The sequence below is a fragment of the Gloeophyllum trabeum genome, assembly GCF_000344685.1.
Source record: "Gloeophyllum trabeum ATCC 11539 unplaced genomic scaffold GLOTRscaffold_00002, whole genome shotgun sequence".
NCBI lineage: Eukaryota > Fungi > Basidiomycota > Agaricomycetes > Gloeophyllales > Gloeophyllaceae > Gloeophyllum > Gloeophyllum trabeum.
The window spans coordinates 2,800,762-2,817,165 of NW_006920411.1; the positions used below are offsets into that span (position 1 = coordinate 2,800,762).

The 16,404-nt window shown below is 57.1% G+C and overlaps 5 protein-coding genes across 5 annotated transcripts; 2 read left to right on the forward strand and 3 right to left on the reverse strand.

Annotated features, from left to right (window-relative positions):
* Positions 1-75: 75 nt before the first annotated feature.
* On the reverse strand, positions 76-2,087 carry GLOTRDRAFT_136534 (FAD/NAD P-binding domain-containing protein; the record flags this gene model as incomplete). The annotated part of the gene is made up of 4 exons (XM_007864449.1): positions 76-624; positions 697-1,326; positions 1,377-1,966; positions 2,023-2,087. 4 exons carry the CDS (start codon positions 2,085-2,087, stop codon positions 242-244), a joined length of 1,668 nt encoding a protein of 555 aa, XP_007862640.1. The 3' UTR covers positions 76-241.
* Positions 2,088-2,200: 113 nt separating this feature from the next.
* Positions 2,201-4,869, forward strand: GLOTRDRAFT_109834 (RNA-binding domain-containing protein). The gene is made up of 5 exons (XM_007864450.1): positions 2,201-2,437; positions 2,489-2,566; positions 2,621-3,140; positions 3,193-4,682; positions 4,737-4,869. Exons 1-4 carry the CDS (start codon positions 2,267-2,269, stop codon positions 4,074-4,076), a joined length of 1,653 nt encoding a protein of 550 aa, XP_007862641.1. The 5' UTR covers positions 2,201-2,266; the 3' UTR covers positions 4,077-4,682; positions 4,737-4,869.
* GLOTRDRAFT_136536 (uncharacterized protein) lies at positions 4,384-6,647 on the reverse strand (the record flags this gene model as incomplete). Its single annotated transcript, XM_007864451.1, has 7 exons — positions 6,408-6,647; positions 6,243-6,353; positions 5,954-6,192; positions 5,620-5,874; positions 5,475-5,566; positions 4,737-5,428; positions 4,384-4,682 (listed from the first exon to the last, which is right to left on the reverse strand). The coding sequence occupies exons 1-7, from the start codon at positions 6,493-6,495 to the stop codon at positions 4,384-4,386; spliced, it is 1,776 nt and encodes a 591-aa protein (XP_007862642.1). The 5' UTR covers positions 6,496-6,647.
* A 1,255-nt stretch (positions 6,648-7,902) lies between these two features.
* Positions 7,903-9,992, forward strand: GLOTRDRAFT_119716 (thioredoxin-domain-containing protein; the record flags this gene model as incomplete). Its single annotated transcript, XM_007864452.1, has 7 exons — positions 7,903-8,046; positions 8,098-8,234; positions 8,286-8,838; positions 8,896-8,995; positions 9,050-9,553; positions 9,618-9,758; positions 9,822-9,992. The coding sequence occupies exons 1-7, from the start codon at positions 7,919-7,921 to the stop codon at positions 9,990-9,992; spliced, it is 1,734 nt and encodes a 577-aa protein (XP_007862643.1). The 5' UTR covers positions 7,903-7,918.
* Positions 9,282-14,756, reverse strand: GLOTRDRAFT_136538 (uncharacterized protein). The gene is made up of 7 exons (XM_007864453.1): positions 14,428-14,756; positions 11,062-14,361; positions 10,499-11,008; positions 10,355-10,443; positions 9,822-10,303; positions 9,618-9,758; positions 9,282-9,553 (listed from the first exon to the last, which is right to left on the reverse strand). Exons 1-5 carry the CDS (start codon positions 14,653-14,655, stop codon positions 10,183-10,185), a joined length of 4,248 nt encoding a protein of 1,415 aa, XP_007862644.1. The 5' UTR covers positions 14,656-14,756; the 3' UTR covers positions 9,282-9,553; positions 9,618-9,758; positions 9,822-10,182.
* Positions 14,757-16,404: the final 1,648 nt, after the last annotated feature.

The window sequence follows — 16,404 nt, forward strand, 5'->3', positions numbered from 1 at the left end:
GTTTAACCAGATCCATGTAGCTTTGAAGGTTTACAGCAATAGCAAGTATGCTTCAATATATCTGACATTCCTTTCATGACACCTTCATGACCATCATGCTCAATCTGTATGATCATAATACTCCTGAATTACAAATGTAAAGCAGTGAATGACTCCCTACCTACCATGCAAATGTCTACTGCAATATACCCTATCTTGCAACCAATCTCAGACTGGAACATTTAGTCTTGTTACCTACAAGCTACCAACTATCTTCCTCCTCATCCTGATTCTCTAACGGCGGCCATAGACCTTCAACTGTACCCGCTTGCCCCGGACGCAGCAGGTGCACTGCATGCCTAAACAGAGCCTCGGCATTGCAAGCCGCATCATCCATGCTCTCCGGGAGCAAAGGCGATGAAGGCGGAGTCACGAGCACGCGTGAAGAAGAGTCGGCTGTTGATAGTCGAGGGTACAGTTCTCGGTGACCGTTGATGGTGTAGAAGACCGAGAACAGTGCCTCGGGAGGAGTGGAGATGGTGGTGACGGAAGAGAGGGTAGCTTGTAGGTAGGGCTTCAGGAGCGTCTCAGCTGAACAGGGGGTCGAATCTTGGCTGTCAATCGGCATGGAGATGTATGCGATGCCTATGCCAAAGGGCGTTAACGGTATGTAGACTATAAGGTGAGTAGACAACAAGACGGGGGGGAGTTACTCACACTTGCCGGCAGGAGTGGACATGGTTCCCTCGCCGGTTAACAGCACAGTCGCGGACGCAGTCGCCGATGCTCCCGGTAGAGATCCCGGCGGGAAGACGAGCACAGCGGTGTCCACCTTCGATTGCGGTTCAGCGTCCGACTCCACAGGTAGATCAGCGTCGGCAGAAGTCAGACTAGGGTCTTCGCTGCCGGCCAATGTCTGTTGCGAAGGAGATGTCGGGAAAATGACGGGCCCGTCGAAGATTGCTATGCATCGAGCAACTGAAGAAGTCCCTTGAGAGGCGTCGAGGGTGTCGGGAGGGAGCAAACCAGCGATGGAACGCAGCTCCGGGGATACATAGTCGGGTGAGGAGATGATCAGGTCGGCTGTCAGGCGGTCTTCGAGGTCATCGAGCTGCAAGGAGAACGCGGGCTCGGTGCCGTCTGGGGGAGAGGACAACTCGATGTGGGTGATGGAGAGGATCTTGCGGCCGAGGATATATACGCCGCCGTGGACTGCTGACGCGCGGCAGAACCCCTGCGCGATCTCGCCCGCGCCGCCGTATTGCCCTACGAGGAAGGGGGACGCACCGTACCGGCCTGAGGAGAGCAGGTAGCGTCTGATACGGTGCAGCGCGGGTAGTGTCGGATCTGTAATCGTCGTTCGTGGGGATAAAACACTCGAGAGACGGGGGACGAACCAAAAGAAGATGTACAGAACGCGAGCGCGTAGGTTATAGCGTCGATGACGTCCTGCTTTAGCGAGAACTTGTTGCGGAGGAAGTCCGGGAAAGGGGTAGTCTCGTTACCGGCAAGCTCGGGCTTGCCTTCGAACTCGCCTGAGGCAAACATCAGGAACCGCATAAGTCGTCTCTTATCAACGAGACTGAGGTCCTTGCTCTTGAAGACATCCTCTTTGCTACCCGGGACGTTTCGCACTTTGCCCAAGCGGTCGAATACCGCGATGCGCTCGAGCAGCTTGTAGCCGCCATAGCGCGACACACCTGAGCCAATGAGAGAGGATGTTGCGGGTCCGTTCGAGGGGATCACAGAAGGGGAGAGGGACAGGGAGTATTGTCGAGAGTTGGGGAGAACTGACCCCGAGCGCGATACCGAGCGGAACTTGGCCCTCTGAGCAGCAGCATATCGTGACGGCTCGGACGCAGAGCTTGAAAGTGTCCTTTCGTCGGCCCACTGAGCGAGCTCGTCCAGAGTCAAGCTGGCCTCATCGCCGCCATAGTAAGGGTTCTCGTCGAGATGCGCTACCTTGAATCCCGCCTTGGACAGCGCCCTGGCAAGAAAGCGTAAGAAACATATTATTTCCTGATTGCAGCGAGCGGCGCCCACGCAGCAGTAATGGATTCCGTCAAGCCAGTCCCGAGGACAATAACCTCAAAGTGCGTCTCCGACATAACACAGACGAGCACTTGGACTTTGCGAGCGGACGCGGTGGCGGGTGGCGGTGCGCTTCAGCTGAGAGTCACGTGAACAAAATTTTAGGAAGTAATTTCGTGAGCCTGCTTCCGCTCCCTCAAGCGTCCCTTGTCTCTTGTCCCCCACTGCACCTGCTCGCCGACAATTTGTTTCACTCATGGCTGTAAAATCGGACAAGAAGGACGTCAAGGCGACAAGGGACAAGGCAAGCAAGAAGGACGCTAAGAAGGACGCTAAGAAGGACTCTAAAAAGGACTCCAAAAAGGACGTAAAGTCCGCAGCTGCAAAGGCAGCGGCACCTGCAACAAAGAGTCCTGCCAAGTCCGATGTATGTCTTCTCTTAGCTATCGCTGCGTACTCTAATGAGCTGGTCGCATAGAAAAAGTCCTCACCCGTCAAGACTCCCGCAAAGCCCGCCAAGAAGGCTGAGAGCAGCGACGAATCGTCCGAGGATGACGTAGGAATCTTATCTTTCTGTCTATGTTCTCATCTCATCCTTTGTCATGTCTAGTCCTCCGACGAGTCGGAAGAGGAGAAGCCCAAGGCTGCGCAGGTGAAGAAGGCAGCACCCAAAAAGTCGTCTTCCGACTCATCAGAAGACGAATCTGAGGACGACTCGGAGGGCTCCAGCGAGGGAGAGACGGCGAAGGCTGCACCTGCCGCAAAATCCAAAACGAAGAAGTCTGCTCCCCCTACGCCCGCGAAGAAGGCTGCGCCTCCTACGTCGTCTGATGACGGCGAGGAGGATTCTGATGATAGCGATTCGTCCGATGAGGACGAGAAGCCTGCTGCGACGAAGGCTGATAGCGAGAGCGAGAGCGACGAAGAGTCCTCCGAAGCCTCGTCAGATGAGGAGTCTGCGAAGCCCGCCGCCTCGAAATCGCCTGCTAAGGCTGCAAACGGTGCCGCAAAAGCCAACGCCAACGCGAGCGACGAAAGTTCGTCCAGTGAGGACGACAGTGAAGAAGGCAGCGATGCGAGCGACTCGGACGAGGAGATGGCTGATGCTCCTGTCAATGGTGCAGCAAAGGGTATGTCTATCCCATCTCGTTCTACATGAAACTAGTATTGACACCACCGCAGGCAAGCGAAAAGCTGAGGACGAGCCAAAATCGACCAAGAAGGTGAAACTCGCCAACGGCGACGCCGCTCCCGCCGACTCCTCAAACAACAACGAGGAAGAAACCAAAACGATCTTCGTCGGCCGCCTCTCGTGGAACGTCGACAGCGACCAGCTCGCGCAGGAGTTCGCCGAGTGCGGCGAGGTCGTCTCCGCCCGTGTGCAGATGGATCGCAACACGGGCAAGTCGCGCGGCTTCGGCTACGTCGAGTTCGCCACCGCCGACGCCGTCGAGGCCGCGCTCAAGATGAACGGGCGTGAGATCGACGGCCGCCCGGTGAACATCGACCGCTCCACCACGGTGAGCAAGGACACCTCGCGCCAGAACCGCGCCAAGGCGTTCAACGACCAGGCGAGCGCGCCGTCTGCGACGCTATTCGTCGGCAACCTCAGCTTCGACGTCACGGAGGACACCGTCTGGGAGGCGTTCACGGAGCACGGCGAGGTGAAGAACGTGCGCCTGCCGACCGACCGTGAGACGCAGCGCCCGAAGGGTTTCGGGTACGTCGAGTTCACGGACGTCGAGTCTGCGAAGAAGGCGTTCGAGGCGTGCAACGGGATGGAGATCGCGGGCCGTGCTATCCGCCTGGACTACTCGCAACCGAGGGACAGCAATGGCGGTGGAGCCCGGGGTGGTCGTGGTGGTGGACGCGGCGGGTTCGGTGGAGGACGGGGTGGTGGTGACAGCGGCTGGGGTGGCCGTGGTGGTGGCCGTGGCGGTCGTGGTGGAGGTGACCGCGGTGGTCGTGGAGGAGGACGGGGCGGTCGTGGCGGACGCGGTGCTCCCCGCGGGGGCGCCCGCACAGGTGGCATCGTCCAGCCTGAGGGCAAGAAGGTCAAGTTCTGAGGATTGGGTACCTTGCTATATGATATCTTGTCTACGATTTGTACACGTCATGTCTCGTTCCACGCTCTCGCTATGTGCTATGGTTATAGTATGACGGCCTCTGCATTCGATGTGGCTACACTGGAGGGTATATGTAATTTATATCGATCGAGTCGATGCTACTACTGCTCGATGATGGACCGCAATACAGTCGAGGTATTAGGATGTCTGTCATAAATACGGGGATCATATGCATAGCATAGTGCGTGATAAAATTAAAAAGTTAATTGGAGACCGATTCATAGCGGTGGATTGCTTCGGTGGGGGACTACGAGTCCGGGGCCGCAGACGGGTCGCCGCGCTTTTGGATCTTGACCGTGCCGGTCTTCTCGAGGCGCTCGAAGAGCGTCATGAGCTTCTCCATCTCCTGCTGCTTCTCCTCCTCGGTCATCTCGGGCTCGGGGTGCTCGACGTGCACGGTGCCCGTGATGGGGTTGATGGGCTCGCCTGTGGGCGCGGTCGTCGGTGCCGTGGAGGAGGCGGGGCGCGGCGGCGCAGACATGATGCCCTTGTTGTAGAGGAACCCGGCGACGTTGCCGTAGCCGACTTGCGAGGCGAGGACACCGGCTGGAATGCATATGTAAGCAAGTGATGTTAGACTGAGGGGAAGGAACGGCTTACCATCGGAGTCGCAGATCGCATAAAGCATCTCGCCGACGGCGTCTTTGAGCCGCGGGTGGTACACGCTCGAGAGCAGGCGCAGGCACCGCCCGAGCATGTCCGCGCGCCCCTCGAGCGGCGCCGTGCGGTCCAGGTCGCGCGGGATCACCCACTCGCGCATCCTGACGCGGCTCGCCTCGTCGTCCACGCAGAACCGCGTCACGAGCGCGACCAGCGGGCTCATGATATCGTCGAGCGTGTGGTCGCCCTCCTTCCGCACGCGCTCGCGCACGCTCGCGTCGTCGGGGTCGACCGCGCCCGGGAGGTAGTGGCTGAAGGAGACCTCGAGGAGGTCGTGCGCGCGCAGGAGCGAGTCGTGCACGGGCGGCGGCGAGCGGCGCGGGGAGGACGGCCGCGAGGAGAGCGAGCGGCGCCCGGCGGAGAGCGCGGAGATCGCGCGGTCAAACGCGCCCGGCTTGGGGCTCGGGGTGGCATGCGCGGGGGAGGCTGGCCGCGAGGACGGGTGCGAATCGGACGTGGAGGAGCGAGACGGCTTGGGCGAGGGAGACGAAGGCGCGCCGAGCCATTGCGCGCGGAGGGGCGCGATGGGGATGGTGATGAGGGAGTGGATGACGTGTGAGAGGGGCGCGGCGATAGGGGAGGGGAAGGTCGGCGGGAGTGTGTTGAAGGCGCGCAGCAGGGGCGGGAGGATGCTAGATGGGTATTAGAACAGGATTGACATTAATGGATGTTACTTACCCGTCGAGACGCTCGCTCCAACGGTCCCCGATAACCAGTCTCTCGTCCCCTTTGCTCGACCCTGCCTCTTTCGAATCGCTCGGTTCCGCCAGCTACAACGTGCCTCCGTCAGCACCTCCGTCAGCTCACCTGAAACCCCACGCACCTTGGGATAATGAGCAAGTAAGTTGAACGTCAGCTTGAGGAGGTCGGTCATGGCCTCGCGGCTCATCTTGGCGCCGGCGAGGATGGAGGAGGTGAGCAGGTCGAGCTTGGCGCCGATGATGTCGACGATGGTGCCAGTCTGAGCAGCGGGGACGTCCTCCACTAGCGAGCAGATGAAGGAGGCGGAGGAGAGGGAGACGGTGCAAAGGAAGAGGATGCGGGACAGGAGGAATATGCGGTCTGGGGAGGTGGATTTCTGTGGGGGTTGTAGCAAGGAGATGGGCGAGATTTAGCTTAGGAACTGAGTGAGGCAATGAGAGGGAGATCGTGCGAACCTCGAGCAGGAGGACGCACGTCCGCGCGCCACCGATGTCGATCCAGTTAAGCCGGCCCTGCTCAACGAGGAGCAGCGCGTTGGCGACGCAGCGCAGTGCTTCGTTCGACACGTCCTGGTCGTCCCTGTACGAATTAAACACGGCGAGGAGGGCGCGCAGATTGGGCGGGGAGGAGATGACCTCGGAGGAGGTGGGATGACGGCCGAGGGTCTTGACGGCGAGGAGCGCGTCGGCGGCGTCTGCGGGGTCTGAGGCGACGAAGGAATAAAAGACTGACTGATGGAAGTACCTTTGGCCGAGAGCCGGGAAGTCTTTTCGCCTGCTGCTGTGGCATCGAGGTCGTTGAGGAGCTCCTGCACGAGCTCCCTGCGCGTGCTGTCGTCTACGGTGGTCGGCGAGGCTGGGCGCGGTTGAGCTGCAGGAAATGCTGTGACGCCCCAGGGCAGATACGCACCATTAGTTATTGACTTGAGTACATTAGAAACGTTGCTGCGGGGCGACGAGTGTGCTAAAGATTTGTAGTCGGAGAGCAGGCGAGACATGAATGCGTGCAAAGAAGAGTAAAAGTCAGAGCAGGGCGTTATAGTCGAGTCGGGAAGGATGTATTAGAAGAAAGAGAAGAGAAGGGACAGCGGGTATTAGAGCGAGAAAAGATCGTTTGCAGAGCTGGAACAGAAGTGCATGACAATGTCGTCCGCCTATCGATCCTATCGGCTTGACGACTGCAACCGGCTACCGGCGGCACTCCGAAGTTTCACCCGACTGCCTCTTTTCATTAACGGATTACAACGCAAGTCTAAACAGGCACAAGGGCGTGTACTCTACTCTACTCGCGAGCAACGACTCTGGACGAGGATGGGATGCGGGGCGTTGCGGGACGGGTCATGTACTTGCACGTAGCCCGGGAAGAACTTCGACGGTGGGATGCCCGACCTTCGTCGACAACCAATGCAGGGCTGCAGACCTTATGCATCGTATGCCCCTCATACGTCTCCCGCTCGGGTTAGCAAGGTGGCACACTGCAACTCAGGCTGTCAGCCTGTGATATCTGGCGCGCAGGTAGTATAGCCTCGTCAATACATCAGCAAAACGGCATGACTGTCTAAGCGAAGCTAAGAACTTATCTCAGGCACATAAGTACCCAGTCTATGGTCTTGAGTCATGGGGGCCCACCCCCTGAGCCCAGCACCGAGACTTAGCTAAGTCCTTGGATAAGGTGCTAAGAACACTCAGGCAAGAAATAAGTGGGGAGAGAAAAGCAATGTGCTGGCACCACAGAGATTCAAACCAGCATCTGCCATACCCACACCATATGATAAAACTGTTGCACTACAAGGCCACACTAGTTAGTGCCCAGAAACATTTCATGATGGACCCAGCCTTTGCCTTGAATGATAGCAACTCCTGAATTACGAGTCTCCGCCCTTGTCTAGTGCTACTGGTATACATTACATGTACATCTATGATCAACAGAGCCATGTATATTGCTCTGCCGACCCCTACAGCATCAGCTAAGAAACTCAGAGAGTTAAGAGCTAAGGAGCTCGGTAAGGGCGCCTTATCTGTACTTATGGGCATTGCAGTGTTCACAAGGCATTATATTGGTTTATACTTTTTTCCCTCGTTTGCTGATAGCCATGTGCTATACCACAACAACCACATGTAATATTCTTCTGCACATTGTGTGAAATATATGTGAAAAGGTCGGGAGTCTATTGCTGTGGTGGGGTAAACAGAACTGTAGAAGCCACATAAATATGAGAGACTTCGCAGAATTCAGACCATGGGCAAGTATTTACACTAGATTACTAAGGTACATCAGATGCCATGCAAAGCAGTGGTCCTCTTCCCCAAGTTATTTGTGGCCTGTGGCTAAGGCTGAGCTCGGCATGGGCACTGCCACAAATGAATACACCTCCGCGGCAACCTTCCTCCGCCACCTCTTTACCATCTCGTCGACTCATCATGAGGCTTTCAGCCGCGCTGAGCCTCGTCGCCTCGCTCGCCCTCGCAGCAGCCGTCCCCGTGCAGTCCGTCGAGCTCACCGTCCTCAACCCCGACAACTTCAAGCCCACCATCGCCGACGGCGTCTGGTTCGTCTTCCTTCTCATATTACGCAGGTAGTGTCACTGACCTCCGAACAGGCTGATCGAGCACTTCTCGCCCTACTGCCACCACTGCCGCGACTTTGCCCCGACATGGCAGGAGCTCGTCGACCGCACGCAGGCGAAAGCCGACCCGGGCATCCATCTCGCGCAGGTGAACTGCGCCGTTGACGGAGGTGAGTTTGATGCACGTCTCTTGGTCCCGGTGCTAAGGAAGGGTATACTAGACCTATGCTCCGAGAACGGCGTCAAAGGCTACCCCCAGATCAACCTCTACAAAAACGGCAAGTACGTCGACCAGTTTCGCAAAGCCCGCTCGCTCGAGCTTCTCGAGGAGTTCATCGCGCAGCACGCCGAGCCCACCAGCAAACCCATACCTCCAGCACCTACCACGACGCAGGCCCCCACCGAGGCCCCGTCCCCGCCTCCGCCGGTCTCGAGGAAACTCCCGAACCCGCGCGGCGCCGTCCTCAGCCTCACCGGCAACACCTTCCAAGACGCCCTGAAGGACGGGCCCCTCTTTGTCAAGTTCTTCGCGCCATGGTGCGGCCACTGCAAGAAGCTCGCGCCCGTCTGGGTCGATTTGGCGCGGCACATGGCGGACAAGCTCACCGTCGCGGAGGTGAACTGCGAGGAGCACTCGGCGCTATGCAAGAACCAGGACGTGACGGGGTACCCGATGTTGTACTTTTATCCTGGTGGCGGCGCGGCGAAGACAGAGTATACGGGCGGACGGAAGTTGGAGGCGTTGAAGGCGTTTGCGGAGAGGGCGGTCTCGCCGTGAGTGTTTATACGTTTTCATGTGGGGTGAGGGATGCTGATGTGATGTGAGGATAGGGCGGTACAGGAGATCGAGTACGACAAGCTGCATCAAGTCGTGGAGGAGCACCCCGTGTTCTATCTCCTCCTACACGCCCCCGAGGACACGCGCACAGTCGTACGTTACCCCTTCCCCCCTACTATCCCCTTCACCAATTTCCGGCCTCCATAGAACGATGTCACGCAAGCCGCGCACGTCCTCCTCGGCTCCCCGCCCATCTACACCTCCTCCTCTCCCGCCTTCCTCACGCACTTCTCCCTGCCCGCCTCCTCCCTGCCCATACTCCTCGCACTGAAAGACCACGACCCCACCCTCCCTGTTTCGACCTACCACCCGCCTGCAGCCAACTCCAAGCACACCACCTCAATTGAAAACACCCAGCGTTGGCTCCTGTCCAACCGGCTGCCCACCACCACCGAGCTCTCATCGGAGTCCTTCCAGGCGATTATGAAAGCCCCGCACAAGCCGCTCGTCGTGCTCGTCGCCGTCCCTGACACGCAGGACGCGCAGACCATCCGGAAGGTGCGGGATATAGGGAAGCAGTGGCGCAACCGCCAGGGCGCGGGCGACGTCGTGTTCACGTGGATGGACGCGGGGCAGTGGGGCAAGTGGCTCAAGAGCATGTACGGGATCAGGAAGGGCGACCTGCCGGGCGTGGTCATCGCCGAGCACGAGGTGCGTCTATATATCTCTCGTGTGGTGTAATTGTAGGTAGCGCTGAGGCTGACTGTTTGGGTAGAAATTAATGTACTACGACACGGACGAGCACGGGCACAAGATCCAGCTCGAGGCGGACAGCATATTCTCCGCGATTGACGGCGTGCGCAAGGGCACAATCCGCGCTAAACACTCAGAGAACATCGTCGAGCGGCTCGCTCGGGTGCGTCCCCAAATCTCTCCTTATGTCCTTCTCCGTACTCATCCTCTCCTTAATCTAATGCAGTACCTGAATGCGAAGATGATAGCAGTCGAATACTACGTCTCCCACCACCCCTGGCGCACACTCTTATTCGCGGTTTCCTTCCTCTCGCTCCTGGCTCTGGCCGCCAAGCGCTTCCTCGCTTCAGACAATATCTACGAATACCGCGAGCACAAATCCAATCGTTTAGATTGATCGTTCCGATCCCTTTCTCTACATGGCTGGGTGCGCTGTCGCTGTATCTATCTAGTATACATGTATAATGTAACATTATAATCTACACTATCATAAGCCTCGTAAGTCGAATGATCACTTCGGATCGAGCAAGCAAGCTAGAAATACAGCGTAAACGTCTCGTGATGAGTCAAGAGGGTGTGAGATGCGGTTAGTGACTCTCAGTCGCAGCACTGCCGGAGTGCACGGAAGAGGCGTCGGAAGCCCAGGGGGAGACAGAGTCGTCGAGCATGATGCCACTGATGCGGGCGTAAACGGCGGGAGGGTATTTTCTGCACGCTGGGTGAGCATGGAAATCCTGACGTTTTGAGAGGTATACTCACCGAGACTGCAACCGTTCTAATAGTGCGATGGCCCGATCTCTGTTACCGACGCCCAATTCCGCCCTGACCATGGCTTCCCAGGTGGAAGGCTAAACCATGCATCATTAGTTAGTGGACAATGAAAAGTATAACCGAACCGCATACCTCGCGATAGACCGGTGTTGATGGTAGTTGACGATTACCGTTCAACGAATAGGAGACGTGATTATTTGGAGCAGCGACACCTTCTGGTGGGTCAACGAGACCTTCGAAGACTTCGCGTGCTCGCTCAATGTCGCCTCCAGCCGCGTAACCCTTGATGATCAAGTTGGCAATGTATGCGGTCATGTGTACGTTAGACGACTTGAGCCGTTGGATATAGGGGGTGAGCAAGTCCGTGCGCCGGAGGGTGACGAGGACGTTGATGATGGCTTCATAAGCAACGGCATCTGGCAGGGGGGTACCAGAGCGCCTAGACGCGGGGTGATTCGCGATGGACTCGAACACTTCAACTGCTTTCTCCAGGTTCTTCTGCACACAGCCCCAAGAATTGATCAAGGAAGCCCAGTGTGCACCAGTGACCTCAACAGATTTATCCGCGACAAGACGCTCAAAGACGCGCTCCATCGCGGCCACGTCAATCGGTTCAATAGTACCGTATGCATCCAACAAGAGCTGGCAAGGAACATCAGTATGCAGGTGATAACCCGACAGCAGCTAGCACGCACCTTGTAAGTATGAGCCGAAGGCTGGATATGCGCATCCAGAAGAGCATTGTAGTAGAATAACGCCTTCTCACGATTAGGCTTGGTGTGAACGTACAGCTGAATCATGGTATTGTAAGGCGGCACACGGGGCTTAAAGTTTGCCTGTGAGATCATCTCCTGGAACAATTCCTCGGCGGAGGGAGCATCACCGACACGGCAGCAGGCAGCGATGACAGCCCCGTATGTAACCGAGGTTGCACGGTGGCCCAGCGTCCTCATCTGGTGGAACAACTCGAGGGCGTAGTCCGCCTTGCGCGCTTTCGCCAGCTTCGAGATGATGGTGTTGTACATGTACGTATTCGGAACCACGCCACGGACCTGAGCTTCTTCGAACAAAGCCAGAGCATGGGCAGCATCATCGGTAGTCTCCTTCACAGAAGATATCATTGAGCCGTACGCATCGGCAGACGGTACACCCCCATGCTCCAGGATGCGGCTACGATGAACATGCGCAGCATCAGGGAAGCCCGCCTGCGCCAAAGCGACGATCATCTGATCCTCAATCTGGAACCACGCCGCGGATTGTGCCTTTTTGTCATGTTCCAGAGCGGCGAGGTACTTTTGAGCCTCGGCGTATACGGACTGTACCTCGTATATTTTTCCGTGCCGACCCAGTGCATTGATTAAACGACCGATGACTTCAACCGAGGGGAAAATGCCTTGAGCAGCACTCTCCTGAAAGCGAGCGAAAGCAACGGAAGGAGTCACCTGCGGGTGGGAAGGATAGAACTCCCCGACGTAGCGAGTGCAAGCCCGGTCGACACGTGGCCGTTTCGTAGCAGGAGAAGCAGGAACAGTCGGCATTTCAGGGCTGGTCGGCGGTGTGAGCAGAGCGTCATCTCCCAGAGCTCTGACGAAATCATGGTGGCCTGACTTGCGCAACAGGCCTCTGGCTGCTGCAACGCCGCCGGGCTGAGCATACAATGTCTCTACAAGCGACCGGCGCACATGCTCGCTCATGGTGGCAAGGTCGACGCTGTGCGTGGCAAGATCCTTGAGAAGGTCCTCCAAGGATACCGGAGCAGACACCGGCGTCTGTTTGGTACGCACAAGCTGGACGGCCGCGTAGAGGAGAAGCTCCCAATCCCTCGAAGTAAGGTCGAGGGGATGGCTTGCCGTCTTGGCGTTAGCGTAGGCTCGGAGGTACCGCGGGGCCGTCTGTGCAGACGGGAGGAGGGAGACGTGGTCGCACAAACGCGCGATTCTCAGCGCCAGATCGATACTCGGCACAGCAGCGTCAGGACGGTCAACTCCGAGAATACGATGTGCACTGCTCCCCGCTGTCGCGCGGAGACAGGCGATTGTAGGAGCAGAGACCTGCGTAGTCTGCATTTCCTTCTCCCGCGAGGCAATCCACTGCTCCACTATGTCAACTGCGCGCTCGATATAGCCATACCTGACGTATTGCCCCACAAAATCTGCGAACCTCTCTGCCAGTGGTTCAGCAGCAGCTCGAGCCACAAGTGACAGGTCGGTATTGAGAATGACTTCGTTCGCCACGAAGTCCATCAGCTCAAGGGCCTGTTTCCTATCCAACTCGCTGCTCTCAAGGTGGCGCAGATTCGCCTCGAATACCATTTCCCGGTCGTTCCAGCGCACCTGGACGACACCCGTGTTGTCGTCCTGCAGCAAATGTTTGAAGAGTCGGTTTAGATCGTTTATCCGCCCCTTCTCGACCAGCGTCTCGAGCATGATGTTCCAGGCCACGGCGTCCGGCTTGCACGTCTTCGACGAGGCCTCGAGAGGGTGCCGCGTAGCCATGTCCTGTAGCAGCAGCTTGTCGAACCACGCGAGCGCGGTGTCGACGTCGCCGGACCGGATGAAGCCTGAGATGACCGTGGTGAAGGTAGCCGAGGCGGGAGGAGGCACGTCCGCGGGCCCGTAGTTCTCGCCCGACTTCGAGTCCATCATCTGCGCCAGGAGCTCGATGCCCTTCTCGGGCATCTCACAGCGGAAGGACGCTTCGATCATGCTATTCCAGATATTGAGCTGTATCACGCGTTCCCCAGCCGAGCGATCCTTCGTATCGAGGAACCATGGCTGCTCTTGCTCCTCGTTGATCGACCAGTCGATGTGGCCGGCCTTGGACGCCTTCAGGAACTCAGTGAACACGTCTTCCGCACCGCGCAGATCGCCGAGGTCGGTGAAGATGGAGATGAGGTAAGAGTACAGCGGAGGGCTGGGCTTGATATCCTGGCGTTTCTCGATCTGGTTGAAGATCATCAGGGCCGCGTCGAGGTTCGCGTGCATGGCCGCACTGCGCATCAAGTTCCGGTACAGCCAGGGCGGGAAGTGCTCGGCCATGTACTTGAACGTGCACCCAGCCTCGAAGAGGGACATAGCCGAACCAAAGTTGTTCTCCTCCCGGAGGGCAGCGATGCGACGCTGGTCGACAGACTCGGTCGCGACCTCGGACCTGCCACTCAGCATGCGCCGCTTCGCGCGGGATTCGAGCGTCGCGATTGTCCGCTGCACCTCAGCGTCGCGCACCGTCAGCGCGCTCAGCAAGATAAGGTAAGTCTTGAAATTGGGCGTGATGGACCGGTTCAGCATGTCATTGTACGTGTCGATCAGGAAGTGCAACGGCTGCCCGCCGCGGCGGCTGTGGAACAGCGCGTCGAGAGCGGCGTTGAAGTGAGCAATCGTGAGCCCAGTTTCCTTTGCGCGCATAGCCTGGACGATCGTGTAAGCCTGAGTGTAGTCGCCTGACGTAGAGGCAGACTTGAGCGAATCGATGATGGCTTCGCTCTCGCTCTTTTGCAAAAGCTTTTCCGTCACGCTTTCCGAGGACTGAGATGAAACCGAGGGGACAGGAGACAGCGGGCGTGGTGACGGTGGACGGCTCCGAGGGGAAGCAGGGCGAGGTGGGGGAGGTGCGGTAGACACATCGTGTTGCGAAGATACAGCTGCTGCAGTAGAATTCCGGCGAGAAATGACACGGGGCGGGGTGGGTATAGAGGGTGTCGTGTTGAATACAACTAACTGATCTGAGGGTTCTGAGCTCTCCGGCGCATGGATAGTGGAAGAAAGGAATGTATGTTTGCGCCTGACGTGCATCTGCACTGTGCGCAGCACGCCCAGTGCCTCACCGCGTTCTCTACGCCCCGGTCCCGAGTGTGAAAGACTTTGACTACGTCCCCGACCTTTCCCTGACCCTCGGACAACCGGCCGCGGCGGTCTTAGGTCTTCATCGTCACCCTGGGAGAAATCTCCGTCTTGTGCTGCAGACGTGTTCGCTTGCGTGACGGCTCGGCCCGCGCCCTGTCGCAGAAAGCACGAACACAGAGATTATTACATGACAATTGCAGAACAACCCACACTACATACCTGGTAGCCCGAGTAGAATCGACTACTCCCCTGATACTTCCCACCGGGCCCTGGCCCGTTTCCCCAACTAGAACTTGACGCGCCATTCAAGGTAGTGAGGCCCGTCGCAGGATTCGAAGACGTCTGCAGCTGCAGCACATTGCGAGAGAAATATCCAGTCTGATTTTGGACGACAGCTGCCGCACGGGCAGTATGGTGCAGGAGATGGTTAGCAACTTTCGGCAGCATAGTTGATCATGTATGCAGACAGGGGGTCCGACAGATAGTGGATGGGACCCAGACGCAAGCAGGCCAGAACAGCACGGAACGAAATTTGTTGGGCGTGCCGTGCACTGCAGCCAAGTTATGAGCCCGAGTGTGCCGAAGCCGACGCGTAGAGTCACGGCGTCGCTGCCAAATGTGGTAAATTTGCAGTGCTCGGAGCACTTCGGAGGCTCATCAACACCCCCAGCCGACTCTCTCCGCTCACTTACACACCATCCGTGGCCACCCGGCAGCAATCCACACCTGCTGACCGCCATCCTTGATACAAGGTGGCTCTGCGCAAATATGTGGAGAACGTACGGTAGTTATTCCGTTGTTCCTGGTGCGTACTACCTCCCCAGGAATTCCTTATGATTGATTAAGTATCTCCTATGTTCAACACAGAGACCCATGTAGTAGAGCATTTGTTCATGCGAATCCAACTGAACCGCGGTAAAGGCCGCTCCCACATACGCATCAGCGACATAGGAGTCGCTGGAATGCCCATTCCTGCAGAACATGGCAAACTACCATGTACCTTCCAGGACAGCGCTACTTTAACCTTGCCGTGCTGGGATGGTTTTCAACGTAGGTTTAGGTTGCGAGATTCGGGGCGCCCCGTATGCTATACAATCTGCCCGGATCTGCTGACATCCTGGCCTCACGGATGGACGAAATGCACGGCTCCGCTGGGGCTGCATGTCCGTTGTCACACATTTGGCTGGCTGGTGTATCTGCCGTGAGTATCACGCGCTTCGGTACTGAAATATGACCATGGGTCAGTTCGTCGTTACTCATTCCACCGCTCTCCTTTGGAATTGACACATTGATAACATGCTTCAGTCAATCATAGCACGGTTAAAGCACTAGCACTCCTGACAAATTATAGACCAATCGTCGAACTGCGACTGCGTTTCTGCACAGGTGAGACTCACGCTGGACGCGGAGCTCCTAAGGAGTTGCACGGCCTCAATAGGATAAGGCCATTCCGTCAGAGCTGCTCAAGTTTGCCGCATAGTGAGTCGTAGCCTCCTCCAACCCCACGCGTCGGTAAATGTACATCGGTTGGGTCTCTTGAGCAATCAGTCCATGGGAAATGTATGATGCACCTATACACGCGAGCTGTCGTCTAGTTTGCACTTCGCTTCTTCGATACGAGCCGGTCGTCTCAATTATTTGGTCACTCTAAATCCGCGTGTGCTCCGTCGATAGTACGATGTGCGCCCTCACTTGAAGATTTACTTACTCGTGGTCCGTGATACTGTTCGAATAAAAGAGATGGAATGGTCGGAAATGCTCGTGTACTCGCGGTGGAAGATCGAGCCGTCGAGGACCATCCTTCTCTGACATATCCGCTTTCGGACAGCTCTTCATTGCTTACGTAAATGCCTAGGTTAGGAGTGTTGCCACAACTGCGAGCGGGCCACCGCACAAGCAGGCTCCTAAACCACCCGTCCTTAGCGTTCGCGCTCCTCTAATTACTAGGGCAGAAGTGAAATATTATGTAAGAAAATGTATTATATGAGAATTACCGGATACAGAACGAACAAGAGGAGGAGAACGCTATAGGACGGCTGGAACAAATCGTCTCCCCGAGATCACCGAGTCTGACTAAGCATGCCAAAAACGGCAGTAGCTGAATTGCTTCAACAGCAGTGGGTGGGCAATTGGGGTCATATAACATAGTTGTATGAGTTCGAAGCAACTTATAAGACATTCAATGAAGCTCTCAGA

Bases quoted from the DNA above. Each gene is read 5' to 3' on its own strand.
- GLOTRDRAFT_136538 (XM_007864453.1), bottom strand. From the start codon at position 14,655: ATGCTGCCGAAAGTTGCTAACCATCTCCTGCACCATACTGCCCGTGCG. The intron at 11,009-11,061 runs GTGCGTGCTAGC...GTTCCTTGCCAG, and splicing joins CTTCGGCTCATACTTACAAG to CTCTTGTTGGATGCATACGG. The intron at 10,304-10,354 runs GTGAGTATACCT...CCCAGCGTGCAG, and splicing joins TTAGAACGGTTGCAGTCTCG to AAAATACCCTCCCGCCGTTT.
- GLOTRDRAFT_109834 (XM_007864450.1), top strand. From the start codon at position 2,267: ATGGCTGTAAAATCGGACAAGAAGGACGTCAAGGCGACAAGGGACAAG. The intron at 2,438-2,488 runs GTATGTCTTCTC...CTGGTCGCATAG, and splicing joins AGAGTCCTGCCAAGTCCGAT to AAAAAGTCCTCACCCGTCAA. The intron at 2,567-2,620 runs GTAGGAATCTTA...TGTCATGTCTAG, and splicing joins ACGAATCGTCCGAGGATGAC to TCCTCCGACGAGTCGGAAGA.